The 14,918-nt window shown below is 37.7% G+C and overlaps 1 protein-coding gene across 1 annotated transcript; it reads left to right on the top strand.

Moving 5' to 3' along the window:
- The first annotated feature begins 2,105 nt into the window (after positions 1-2,105).
- rnd1b (Rho family GTPase 1b) lies at positions 2,106-12,988 on the top strand. The gene is made up of 5 exons (XM_079802318.1): positions 2,106-2,419; positions 2,737-2,824; positions 8,993-9,102; positions 9,448-9,582; positions 10,412-12,988. Exons 1-5 carry the CDS (start codon positions 2,300-2,302, stop codon positions 10,655-10,657), a joined length of 699 nt encoding a protein of 232 aa, XP_079658444.1. The 5' UTR covers positions 2,106-2,299; the 3' UTR covers positions 10,658-12,988.
- Positions 12,989-14,918: the final 1,930 nt, after the last annotated feature.

Genomic DNA, 14,918 nt, shown 5'->3' with positions numbered 1-14,918 from the left:
AGTACAAACTATTCTGACCCTATTCTTATGTTGCATGAATTTATATCAATTATATAAAGCAACTTATTTAATCATATGTGTAATTTGTGCAACACACTTCTAAAACATATAGGATTTTCATATCTTTCATTAGTTTAAGTAAGATGAGATAAAAGCGTACAAAAGAATGTACGGTCGGTCGGGTGGAAATGTGTTTCTGGACAAAGGGGATATCATAGATATCACCTATAAAGTACATATTTAAATCTTAAATACATATGTTGCATATATAAATTAAAATTAGTAAATAATTAAATAATTATATATTTTAAATATTTAATGTATTTAATATTATTATTTGTATTTAATATTATTATCTAACTTTCATTTTACACACACACACACACACACACACACACACACACACACACACACACACACACACACACATATATATCTGGTTTCACTATATCTTTGTGGGGATTTTCCATAGACATAATGGTTTTTATACTCTACAAACTATATCTTCTATCCCCTTACACTAACCATACCCCAAAACTTACCCATCAAACAAAACTTTCTGAATTTTTACATTTTCAAAAAAAAAAAATCAATTTAGTGAGTCCCCATGAGTCAGTGTGTATTCAGGTTGAAGTCACCAGGATAGAAAAACATGTACACACTCACAGAATATTTTTGTCTTACATAATTATCTTCAATAGATGCCATGTGACCGTGAACCTCTGAGGTTAAACAGAGGTAGGAACCCAACTGCAACCTTCTGACGCCTCCTTCCTCTATCTCCTACAGCAGATTGTGTTGTGACACACTGGGCTGTTGATTATTCAGCTCCACCTGCTTTCCTGTGCTTTGTGCCCTGCTATTACAGCAGGGGAATTCTTCTCTCATACATACTTCATGTGGTCTCCATCCCTGCTGCAGATAATACAAGCCTCATCCTATCACTAACTGGTTCAGTATAGGTTGAATGGCATAATAATCCAGTTAAAATTAAACCAAATATATTATTATCCCATCACAAATTTTTATCCTGAAAGTTGTTTGCAGTTGGTATGACCGTAGGGACAAAAACAGAGACAATGATAAATCTTTCTGCAGATGCAGGCATTATGAATACTGCTCTGAAACCATTCAACGGTGTGAAATTAGACCACCTAATGACAGTTTGAAGAACAATTGAATTTTAAGTATAGGGAGAGAAGTGTTTGCGTAAGGTATATTCCTCTCAGCCTGCTGTCTCTGAGGTGTTTAACATACACATATAACCTTGAAAGTGTCAGAGCCTCTGTGCCTGGTGTCTATCAGACCACTTTAACCTTCTGAAACTCCCCGAGGGCTGAAATTTTTAACTGCCCCATCAGGCCAATAAACCTTTGGTCTCACACCGTCCTTATTCAAACTACTGAGTGTCCAAAACAAACACAGACAAGGATCAAAGAGCAATTTGTCCAATAATCCAGTTTGTTAGAAATGTAAACAATGGTTTCATGTTTTTAGTCAAGGGGATTTTTAAGAGGAGTCATGCAATACTTTACTGTAAAATGACCAAACATGTCAAAATGGATACATATGATCAAGACTATGTTTTCAGTATTAGGGCAGAAGAAGACAAACACAACAGTTTAAGAATTAGCTATTTTTTGATATTATTGTTATTTTTTTAAATCCTCAGAAATGAAAGGAAAACTCTCTGAAAGAAAGTAGGCGATTCAAACATTTAGGCTAGGTGAAAGTAAAGTCGGCAGGAGGAGGAGACAAGAATGTGTGAACAAACCAATTGACTGGCTTTGGGTGCTGAGTGAAAACAATCTAATTAATTACCCAGGAGACAATAAAGCCGCCACAATATGCAGGAAAAGCTGTGAAGTGCCACTATTTAGTTTGTATGTGATAGACATTCATTGAAACTACAATAGCAAACGCTATTCTCAGAATGTGATTGTATAGATAGTCTTTTGTAATCACAGAACATCCCTAGTGTGGTTTAACATTTTTGTGGGGTTTTTTTTATTCGGTAAGGATGAGATCAAAGTTTCCCAAAAGGCTGAGTCGTCGGGGAAATACGTTTCCAGACTGAGGGAAGAATGTGAGACGTCATGAGCATCGTGCGAGGTGATTGGCTGTTGCGCGGCACATATAAGCCCACAGTCAAGCGTTCAATCACTTCGGCTGCGGGCAATCCGGATTCGCAGTGTTGTGTTTAATCACTACAGAAACCGTTGTGCACTCGCGCATCCTCGTGTCGGTCTGTTTTAGGCGTTTTTGTTTATTGTATTCCGTTAAAAGATATCGTAAAACCATGAAAGAGAGAAGAAACGCACAGCCGCTGGTGGTCAGATGTAAACTTGTGCTGGTTGGGGATGTTCAATGCGGGAAAACTGCGATGTTACAGGTTTTGGCGAAGGATTGTTATCCGGAGGTCAGTACAGCATTTCTGAAAGAAGCCCATTCGCTATAATAATTCTGTAATTTATATTATTAATGGTTTTTCCATGTCTAGATTAGCTGTTTTTTTTTTCTCCTCATGCATGTTAAGAATAGTTTCATTGTAACATGCTTTGGTTACCAAGTCCGTTAAGATTTTACCGGCATAACAAAATAATACAAACATGAAATCGTTTTACGTAGAGGCAAGGAACAATACGTTAAGATTTACTCTGGTTCTTTCTAAGCATCACCTGCATGCAGCACCGCATGCATGTTCCTCAGTTTTAATATGTTGCATCTCTTTCTCAGACGTATGTGCCAACAGTATTTGAGAACTACACAGCCTGTCTGGAGCTTGATGACCAACGTGTTGAATTGAGTTTATGGGACACTTCTGGTAAGATTAAACGGATGATTCCTTGACTAAATATTAAAACGGATCTAAATAAATAGACTTGTTCTTTTGGGCATGTTATGCAACTTGGACGACATAATGTAAATGAAGCAATATGAGGCTGTCTCGACATAATATGAAATGTCATGTGTAATGGGGGAAATAACAGTATAAGTTATGGTATTTTTTAACATTAAATCAAAATACATTAGTGGGATATATGAGCTAATGTGATGTCAAAATGGACTAGGAGGGGGCGTTTTGCCCACATTCTTGTATTATAATTAGCCTACAAATAATTGAGACATGGTTTTCAATATCATAATAATGTGGCATCTAGTTAATAAAAGCATAAGATATTCATGCATTTTTGCTTTAGAGTGTATTGTCATTGGTTGACAAATGACAAATATCATGATGGTCTGTAGTCACAGAACTGCTACTTTCCTTATGGTTGTTACAAATTGTAGCTGTTTTATATTCTGCTCAAGGAAACAGCCTGGCTTGTTTTGATCTGTGTTGGGCCAATCCAGTCATGCTGATTACTAAACTAGACCTGATTTGAATATTGAATTTATATAATGTATGCTAATGCTGAAGCAGGGAAATGTAAACGTAGAATAATTGTAACAGATGCTCAGTTTGCAATAGAACACCATATAGAAACTATGTTCTACAAAGCATATGTGCATTTGATTAAGAGTGTCCAGTTGGTGTGAAAAATGAGTACAGACTCTGTGATCAGAACTTCTGTCTGTTCCAAAAGTAGTAACCGACTATTCTGCTTGTGGATATTAAATATCATTCAGAGATTTGATACTTGAATTTGAAAATCCAGTGATTATTTAATTGTCAAAATTGACATGTTAATGTGATTTTGTTTACAAACTGACTGATGATAAACCCTGTATGCCCTTAATCCCGGAAGTTGCGTGAAGTCAGCCAATCAGATTAGAGTTTACCAAATCAAGAAAGCACGTTTTTTTTGTCCAATATTTATCAGACATAAGACTTTGTCTGTTTTTCTATAAGCTTCCGTACATAATCAGTAGTCTAACAAGGGAGTACATGGTCACTGAGGCAGTTCACATCTCCCCACGGCTTCTCATTGTAGTCTATTGACCTGATTACAATGTGCTGTGTATGTCTGCTCCTCACTGCTCATTTCTGAATCCCTAGTAAATGACAGACATGATAATCACATGTCTTATTGGATGTGTGCGAAACATACGCCAACAGAAGCATCAAATTTAGCACCCAGTAACGTCTGGCTGACTGTGAAGTGTGGCTGATAGGACTAGGTTTCTATCATGTGTTTGTACGTGTGTGTGATGGAGATTGACAGACGGTGAGCGAGGGAGAGAGAAAGCAAGGATAGAGATTTCATGTACAGATTGCTGAATGAAAAATGTGCTGATAACATGCCCCAGCCTTTTGCTCATGCTTTTTGATCTGATTTAGTCTGCTTGGAGACAAGCCAGCTGAGACAGAGTATAGTTTAAAGGGGATGAGTCGGGGCTTGAATGAGGATGAGAGTGCAAACCAGAGTTTTATCCAGTTTTTAGCTGTTAATCGTGGCTGGTGTTGTAGGATTCAAGCTGTATTTTCCATCAAGTTAAATGGATATTCCAAGTCAAGTCTTTCCATACTCTCAGATATAAACTGAATTGGCTGCATCCATAAGTTCAGCAAAAAAAAAAAAGAAATATAAATTGATATTTTGCTAGTCATTTTGGAACTGATATTCTCACACCAAGAAGGCAAAACATACTGTAGCATCAGGTTAACATAATTATCTCTATGCTGTATTTCTGATAAAAAATATTATTTAATAAATAAAACAATGTATCATTTTATAGATGCATGTTATATGTATACATTGCTGTTCAAAAGTTTGGGGTCTGTAAGATTGTTTAATGTTTTTGAAAGAAGTTTCTTATGCTCACCAAGGCTGCATATATTTGTTCAAAAATACAGTAAAAACTGAATAAAAATATTTTTTAAAAATGTTATTTATTCCTGTGATGGCAAAGCTGAATTTTCAGTGTGACATGATACTTCAGAAATCATTGCATATGCTGATTTAGTGCTCTAGAAACATTTCTGAGTATTATCAATGTTGTAAACATTGTGCTTAACATTTTTGTAGATACTGTTAATCTTTTTTTCTTAGTTGAAAAGAAAAATATCTATTTAAAATCTCTTGTAAAATTATAAATGTCTTTACTGTCCATTGATCAATTTAATGCATCCTTGCTGATTAAAAAGAATAATTTCTTACGACCCCAAACTTTTCAGTGGTAATGTGTGGATTCATACATATTCATACTGCTAGCTAAATTATGTCCCATTACCTTTAGTGCACATTAAAAAAAAGTTTCATTTCTGATGTGCTTTTGTATGTTTAATCAAACTGGTGCCAAAGTTGTAACCTACAGTAATTAGTTCATTGCAATTTTTCTGATCACTTTGAATTTTAATTAATTTAATGGCGGTTAAAGCGTGTCGGTTTTGATTTGAGTGTCGTTTACGGTTATATCCTGTGTGCTATTTATATCTGCTCCGTGATGCTGCTCAATGTGAATGAGGCTTCTTATTAGTCTTCTCCTCATTGATCGCGCTGACCTCATCATTGGGTTTCGAACTGCTTTCTTTGAGGCCCAGAAAGGATTTACAGGTGAAAATCAATCCTCTCACTTAATCACGACAGCCAATTGGACCTACTGCAGGCTCTTAGAAGATGGCCGTCTGTATTTCTAATATGGAGGCTATATTTAATTTGCATTGGGGTATTAGCAATGGATTAGGTGGCATTTGCTGTTACGCTGATGGATGTACATTTCTGTGAATATAAATTCTGCTGCTTCAGTATGGGATGACTACACAAGATCGGGTGTGTAAAAATAGTGCTCCATTAGCACATTAAAACAGCCAGTAGATTAATGTGCTCTCCAGTGGCCATTGGCAGTTGATGACAGGCACCAATGAGGAAACACCACCACAGCTCTGAGATGGTATTCCCTGAGGGGTCATGGCCAGCCCCTCGCAGTGAGAGAGAGGGGGGATTCTTTGTTGAGCTTCCATCATGTTCTGTGATGGAATCTCTGGGATCTTAGGCAAAAGGGGGGTTGGGGATATGGAGAACGCTCTCGGTTTTGTTCTCATCTCTAGTGGGAAGACGGACAGGGGCTTTCACTTGCTTCTAGCTCCTTTGTGAACATTGACCTCTCTCAGCCCCCTGCTCGCATCTACACGAGTCGCAGAGTGCTGATTAATTCTCACATATTCCACTACATTAAACTTTACTCTTAGTCAGCTTTTTGATTCTGTGATAATGATTTGCAGATCAGTAACCAATCTGATTCAGTTCATTAAGTGAATTATTCGTCTGAATGATGAGTCTTTTTTTTTTTTTAAACCATTTCATAAGTTTTGTTCTTGAATTAGACACCTTTTTTTTTAGTTGAGCTAGTGACACTAAAATGATGTATTGTTTGGCGTTATTTTTGCAGCCAGTCTCTCATCATTCAATACAGACAGCAATCAAATTCACTTCGATAAAATGATTTATTTTGCTGTAGAGTCATGGTATAGAAGCAGGAAACAAAGGCATTTTCTTTTCATTATATGATACCATATTCTTCACACTGGAAGGATATTTTCTTTCCCTAGTAAATGGCATTAAGCAATAATAATTGACAAGATCTGTTATCACTGTCTCATTGAGACTGTCAGAGAAGGCTTAGTCATGAGGGACGTGAAATGTGAACATGACTCCTTTAATGAGTGAATCATACCCAAGATCATCTTTTCCAGTGACATTTTTACAATCCAAATGGTGATGTCAAGCACACTCAGGTGCACACCAAAATCTCCCTTTTTTCACTGTTTTAGAACATTATTGATGCAACTTGACAGTTACATTCCTAGTTCAGAGTCATTGCTGAAATAATGCTATAATGGTTGTTCAAAGAGTGAAAGGGATCAGCAGATGGAATGCGCTGTGGCTCTCGTCTGTGCGGCACACAAAAGCAACCCACTCCACCTCCATCTGTTCTCTTCACAAGACTCTTCTTGCGCCTTAGGAAAAGGCCATCTCATATCAAAAATGCACACGTTGGCCCACTTTTCAGCTAAGCTAGTTTGCTCTAGGCATGGCAGCACAACATAAAGCAAGCATTTAGTGCGTTTGTAGCAACTCTGTGCTGCTCATTTTTTTTTTTTTTTTTTTGTTCGCTTCACCAACCCTCCGTCTGGTAATACACAGGCAGCATAACATCCTCATCTTGTTTAGCCAGGGAACATGTGGCCCAGGGTTGAGAGAGGAGAAGCGATGTTTACTATTGAACATCCTTGCACACATAGTGCAGTTCTGTGATCCAAGACTGAAGGTGGTAAAAGGATTCATGTTAGGAAGCGCCCCCTGCCAACAGTATAAGCGTCACAGTGTGCTTTTCAGATTTCAAACAGTGATTTGAGTGAGCTCACCATGTGGAGGTCTTTGTCTCTGACTACTGGGATGTGCCATTTTGTTAAGTTTAATCGAAATTGCCTCTGGTCCCTTGGTGTACATTCACATCGATCGCTGCATTAAGATCAGCAGCAATTGAATGCAGCCGCACGCCCAGGTTTGTGTGACCGTGATGTCACGGTAAGAGAGAAAAGAGACTGTGATCTGTGGTTCAGAGTGAAGATCTGTCTGCAGCAAACCCATTCCTGCTTTCCCTTGCTAAAAATAAGTATACTTCAAATTCATTTTATGAAATATACTTAAGTAAAGTTCAAATATATTTTTAAGTATGTAGTAAGTATACTAATATCAATGTACTACTGGTAAACTTGTAAGTGTACTATTTCAATACTGCTTGGGACTAAATTCACCCACTTTTTAGTATATAAAAGTATGTTTAAGTAAACTATAAGTGTAACATTACGTTTCTCATTTGTACGGCATCTGTACTACAAGTGAACTTATAAGTAGTTTACTATTTTAATACTTGTAGTACCTTTTTTTTGTTGTTTTATGAAAGTACATTTTGAGGTGTACTCTCAGTAAACTACTAGTTTAGTAATTTTATACAGCAAGTATACTTGTAAGTTCTTTAAGTGAACATAGCATCACACTTACAGTTTACTATTTATATATTATTTTTACACTAAGTACTTGAAATAACTGTACTTTTCCATTGTATGCATTCCTTTTTTTAATCAACACTGGGTAAGTTTACTTTTAAAAAATCAACATTTTAAACAAAAATCTGAGAATGTCATTTTTGTCAAAGACTACGTCAGAATGATGATCAAACGTGAGGTTCAGAAGGAGATGGATGCAAAATTAATCCAGAAAAGGAGACTGCAATAGTGAGGTGTATAAAAGATTGTTTACACCACCCCAGCATCTTCTCAGCACCAAGTGGGTGGGCACTGCTCTGTATCAAATGATTGATAGGCAGTTAAGGGATGCCTTTAGGAAGACTGCGCTCTGCAGATGGTTGACTCCAAGGCTGTTGCTGTGGAAACAGGGGGACTAGTCTGGAGGTATTGGGGGGTGGGTGGCTTACTTAAGGATTCTGAGCAAGAGCGGGAGGAAGTGCCTACCCCAGCCCCATCGCTCCAGTTGCATAATCTACTGGAAAAAAGAAATTGAGGGAGAGAGTGAGACGCATAGATCAATGAGGATTTAGAGCTCAAATGTCATTTTCTTCTACTTTAAATTGCCAATATGGCAAGCAGTGAGAGGTAGAGGGCTTTAACAGGATGTATGCTGAGCCGACTGGAAATGAAGTGATGACCAGGGGAGCTCTACCTCAGGCCTTTGTCTGCAGATATGTACAGCACATTCACAGACAGTCCGCTATGTATGTACTGGTGGAAAATATTTAGAATATTTTATTTTCTGCTGACTTTGGGGGGGGGGGGGGGGGGGTCTTCCGATCAACTGCTTCACTCAGAAATACGTCACATTATCAAAGTTGTGTTTTGAAAGCACGTTCCTGTTCTGTCATCTATCTTGGGCGCTATATTACAGCAAATTGTCAAGGACACTTAAACTGCATTTGAGGCCCTACAGAAAGAACCTTTTATCAAAAAGAATTGTAATAGTTGCATGTATTGAGTGAAGATCATTTAAATTGTAGCCGTCTCTTCAGTAGCATCTCTCTCTTGTTTCAGGATCTCCATACTATGATAATGTGAGACCCCTCTGCTACAGTGACTCCGATGCCGTGCTTCTCTGTTTTGACATCAGTCGCCCAGATATCTTTGACAGTGGACTTAAGAAGGTAACTAGATGTTTCTATTAATATTCAAATACACCACTGAGCATGAAGAAATTGTTTTCTTCAGTGTTAAATGTTTTGTCTGGTAACTCAAAGTATCTTTAAAGTCAGTCAGTTTAATTTAGAGTTATTTATGAATGAGTCATTTGTTTTTGCTTTTTTACTGTACTTCATCAGCATTTTTGGGCTGCAATATTTATCACACTATACTTGCCAGAAGTGCTTGGCACTTAAGAATCAAGATTATAATTGTCATTATGCAACCCTAGTTATACAGAACAATGTGTTTGCTCTGTAAGATGAATCAGTTCTTGCAAAACAATTTTATATATGTATGTCTCTTTGCAGTGGAGGGCTGAGATCCTCGACTTCTGCCCCAGTACTCGTATTCTCCTTGTTGGTTGCAAGACAGACCTTCGGACGGATGTCTGCACACTGATGGAACTGTCCAATCAGAAACAAACACCCATCACTCATGAGCAGGTACAGCCACACGTTGTTTCTTTCCTCTGTTATGTTGATCTTGCTTACGCAGGCTGTTTGGTGATATTTTTTGTAAATCTGCTTTTTGAACTACACTACCATCTATTCATCAAGGAAACCTGAATACATTGCATCAGTTTCCACAAAAATATTAAGCAGCACAACTGTTTTCAACATTTATAATAAGAAACGTTTCTTGAACACTAAATCAGCAGATTAGAATGATTCCTGAAAGATGTGACCCTGAAGACTGGAGTAATTCAGCTTTACATCAAGGGAATAAATTGCGTTTTAAAAGAAGTATTTAGAAATATTTCACAATATTTAGTTTTTCTGTATGTTTGAGCTAAAAATATCTTACAGACTCCAAACTTTTGAAAAGTGTTGTGTATGCATATATGGTGAAAAGTATTATTATTATTATTATTATTACTAAAAAAAGATACACCATTTCTAGGTAATATTTAAATAATTTGCTTTGGAGTTAGTGCACTGACAGTTTACTATGTCATTTCAGAAATAACATTTTCACTTTATAATACTGTGTTTAATATGTATGTATATTAATACAATGTTTATCTTAATATAAATGGGTACATGAAAACATAGCTGCCCTGTATAATTTAGGAAGGGGAATGTCATTAAACCACTGTTTTAAATCTTTAAATCAGACACTTATTTTACTTAGGACGCTGTCTTTAAAAAGATACTGCATGTATAGAGACAACTCCCAACATTAACAAAGCTTTTGAATCCATGACCTGTATCCTTGGCTTCTATTAAGAGCCCACAGCGTTCTGACTTTTTTATGCATCTCCTTCCATCACAGGGCTCTGCCATGGCCAAACAGTTGGGTGCCGAGGCTTATCTGGAGTGTTCAGCCTTCACCTCTGAGAAAAGCATCCACAGCGTGTTCCGCACAGCTGCGCTGGCTTGTATCAATAAGCTGCAGCCATTGGCCAAGCCCAGCCCGACCCGCCGGCTATCCAAACGCCTGCTGCACCTCCCCAGCAAGTCTGAGCTCCTATCCTCTACCTTCAAGAAGGAGAAGGCCAAGAGTTGCTCAGTCATGTGAGTGAAGAACTTCACCCCCCCATAACAAAAGCTACACCATTCCCTGCGCTTTGGTCTGGGGAAGGGGGGTGGGTTCCGATTTGCCACATCATTGACGTGTGGAATCCTTCCTCACCCCCCCAAAGAAACCTTTCAGAACAAGTGGACACCTCGCTGTCCTCCTTGTCCTGAGCTCTTCAACAGCGCATATGTATTTTCAGTACTGTATCTTGCTTTTTCAAATGAGATTCGATCATCAGCCGCCATCTATTCACTCCTTGTTATTGAGAGATTTGCTGTCGTTGTGCCAGTTGAAGCTCGGAATCATTCGTAAATAGGAAACAGATGTTTTAAAAGAGGTTCCAATGTAAGCTATTCAATGTATAAATACGAGATCTCTTAGTGTAAGATTCAAAATACATGCCTACAGTATGCACTAATGACTAAATCTGAAGGAACTGATGCAAGGGAATTGTGAAGCTGGGGCTGTTGTGGAGCTGTGCGCGAGGCCTGGGTCATGTAGAGGAGAAGGAGGCCCATTTGGCATCGTCACGCTGCTCGAATTGGCTGCAGTGCAAGAAGCAAAATGTGATTTTTAAATGGGAGCCGCCCATATCTGAACACTAAGAGGAATAGAGGGAAACGAGGGCCAAAAATATTTGTAAAAAGACCATTTATGATGCTACCAAAGTCAATTTTCCCTTATTTCCTCTATTAGAACACTGACTGATTTATATATACGCTTCTATTTTTAGAGGCAATAGCTATCTGAGAGATAGGATGGGTGTGACTGGGGAATATATTACAGTGATTATCTGTATCTTAACATCTCCTGCTGCTCTAGTGTAGGCAACCATGAATTTGTGAAGCGATCCCTGTGCTAGTTCTGCGAGGACTCGATCGGATCGAATTTGGCACGATGAATCATTTCCGTTCTTGAAATGACATCAAGAGAGATGTCGTAGCACTGTGTTGATGTTTTCAGAAACCAACAGATTCAAAATGTATGCAAGAAGGTTGTAAAAGGCCTGGTTTGAGACGATTAAGATCAGACCAGCTTGGGTTTAGTTTGTCATGCATCTTATGTAGCAATCTCCCATTTCATTGCCTCCATGCTCATTTGCAGCACTAGCAGCAGAAATATTTGTGGATAATATCGTCCAATGTGTTTCTAAACTCGATTATCAATGGGGGAAAAATAAAAGTGTTTTCTTGTGCAAAGTGCTAAAGTCTGCTTTCCACCACAAAGCAATAATTATGGTTCAAGTGCTTATAATTCAAAGTGTGTACAGTGGCAATAATTAAAACAAAAAAGCTATTATAAATTCATGCTACTGCTTTGTGGACATGCGTATATTTATGTGGATATACATCAGTGCTGCTGTAAAAACAAGCCAATATATTGTGACCCTGTTGAGCCTTTGTTAAAGTAATTAGGTGAAAATATGACCATTGGAGTGCAACTTTTTTTTTCTTCTCCTTTTCAACCAAATAGGAATATTAGTGTTCTGTTCATGAGCATAAGAGAGGTTAATGCATGAGGAGCAGATGGACTGGAAAGAGATTCAGACTGGACATTTTAATATATGGATCAGCTGACCTGATAAGGGCTTTGATATTTGTGAATCTGCAAGGCCAAACTGGAAATGGAAACAGACTTTTGGAATAAAACCGAACAGGCTGGTCCTGTTTAAAGAAAGATATTTTTCAATTTTTTTAAACTATTGTTCAAATAGTTGTTTTTGCTTTATTTCTGTACACTTGAAATCAATATTTTTCTCATTTTTTTCAATCATCAGTGGCGGAAGATAAGATGCTGTTTACAAGCTCCGCCACTGTGATCGCACACCAAATTCCTTTTTGCATTGTCTAGTGACTGTGTTAACAAAATGAAAATGAATTTTGGGTGCTAGGGAGTACGAACAGCGTGTAAACATGTCACATGGCTGGTCAGACATTGTAGCTGCCGATTTGTTTGTGAAGTTCTGGGTCATATGAGCGTCCCAGATGAAGGTGGACATTCAGTCATTATGCTGCCATTGCACACTGTTTGGTACGAATACACTTCAAGCATGTCCTCTAGTTCTTCAGTTGTACATATCCTGTTTTGTAATCTTTGTAAGACATCTAAAAGAATGTCACGAGATTAAATATTTGTTCATGTTGTGGATTGACAAAGATGTGCTTGATGTAAAACTGCTTAGTCCTATTTATTTGGATTCATTATTTGAGGCAGGCAACTATCTTGTTTTGTGTTCTACACAGTTTTATTTCAGAATGTTATTTTTGAAATGTCTTCTCCCTTTGTATGTCCAGTAATAAAGCTTGCCTTTGTGTGGCACATATGACCTTGAGTATTGAGTATTTGAGTTTATTTTGGTCTCTATACGGCGAACTAAGGCAATTCATAAAAAATATGAATTTATGTACACACACACACGCACACAATGCAAATGAATTACTTAAAAATCATACAAAGAGATTTTCTGGATTTTTGTTTTAGATTCTGTCACTCAGAGTTGAAAAGTACCCATGATAAAAATTACAGACTTCTACATGCTTTTAAGTGGGCAAACCCGCAAAATTGGCAGTGTATCAAATACTTGTTCTCCCCACTGTGCATGCATATATACACCCTAGTGGCTGAGTTTGGTCGCAAATGTTACAAAAAAAATTATTTTAATGCACCAAGTATTTATGAAAATGGTGTTTATTTGACTAAGAAATACATGCTTAAATTTCTGTAATAAATGCTGCATTCATGCTGTCATAATTACCGTAATTACAAGATGACAACATGTGAAGTTCTCTGCAATGTTCAAATCCTCTGACTCGTAATTGCGTTTCTGTGGCAACACTATCAAGGGCAAAATGAATCTGCAGTGGTCAGATGGTACAAGTCAGAGCTCTCAGAAAATGAATTACGAGTTCCACAAATCTCGTAATTGGAATCAAGTTGGAATTTCATAATTACAGCATGGTGTGATTTAAGACATGCTCCTGGAAATTATATAGGTGAATAACACTGGTGTAGAAGCACCTAAACTTGATTTAAACTGTAAACTTGTCCCTCAAATCTGATCCAGAATCAACAAATATCCAGGAACATGTTGTACTTGGTGAAATCATGATCACCGTGAAGGCATCTATCCACTCCTGTTCAAAACGGTTCAAAAAGTTGGTCAGATTTTTTTAAATCTCTTATGCTTACCAAGGCTCACCAGTGATCAAAAATATAATTAAAACAGTAATATTGTAAAATATTTTACAAATTAAACTCTAGTCTTCAGTTTCCTTCAGTATTATTCAGAAATCATTCAAATTTGATGCTCAAGAAACAAGCATAAGAGTCTTAATGTAAAAAATGGTAGTGCTGCTTAATATTTTTTTGGAAACCATTTTTTCAGGAGTTTGATGAACAGTTCAAAAGAACAGCATTTATTTGAAATGGAAATCTTTTGTAACATTATAAATGACTTTAGTGTCACTTTTAATCAATTTAATGCATCCTTGCTGAATAAAAGTTGTCTGGCTATCACCAGACCAAGTTCAATTTAAGATTGAACATTGGTCTGGAGAGTCTGCTCTGTATTTTCTACTGCACAAGAGGCGTGATAAAAGAGCATAAATTAAATGCCTCTGTACGCAATTGGATAGTCCTTCAACCAATCAGACCACAAGAGGTGTGATAAACGGGCAACGACCTATCGCTTCTCTATCCGTCATTGTGTTAAACCTGCCAATAGCGTGCCAGTTGGATAAGCCAGTCTGTGATTGGTTCCCGCAAAAGTGTAACAGAAGCAGGAGAAATGAATGTACAGGTTTCATTAGTTGCAGGGTGAAATCAAATCGCCGGCAGATCAGGCTGGGTTTACCCAGTTTAGAATAAAAGTAATGTTTTTTTTTTAACATTACTTAAATCCTATTTTGCTCTTCAAGAAATGCAATTACTTCTTAGTTTACATTTAGCAAATATTGTGGCATTCTATAGTCTACATAATTCCATCCATAAAATACTAGTTCTCCTTCTGTTATCGTCTGTTTGGATGCCAGGTGGGCTGTTGCGTTGGCACGTTCCTCCCTTTCATCAGCCAGTGCATGACATTTCCCGCTTAACCACATACTTACCTTGATTCCTTGGATACTGAGCTGGGATGCACATCTGTCTCAAGACACAACATCTGGGAGGGGGCGTGGGGCACAAGCTGCTGCCAGTGTCCAAAAGAGGAACGCTGCCAGGAGGACATGAGGTAGAGGTGGAGACCCCGACTCAGCAGCCAACC

The sequence above is a fragment of the Gobio gobio genome (genome assembly GCF_949357685.1).
Source record: "Gobio gobio genome assembly, chromosome: 21".
In the NCBI taxonomy this organism is placed as follows: domain Eukaryota; kingdom Metazoa; phylum Chordata; class Actinopteri; order Cypriniformes; family Gobionidae; genus Gobio; species Gobio gobio.
Note: the sequence above shows the minus strand (reverse complement) of the source record. Positions and strands in the feature narration are given on the sequence as shown.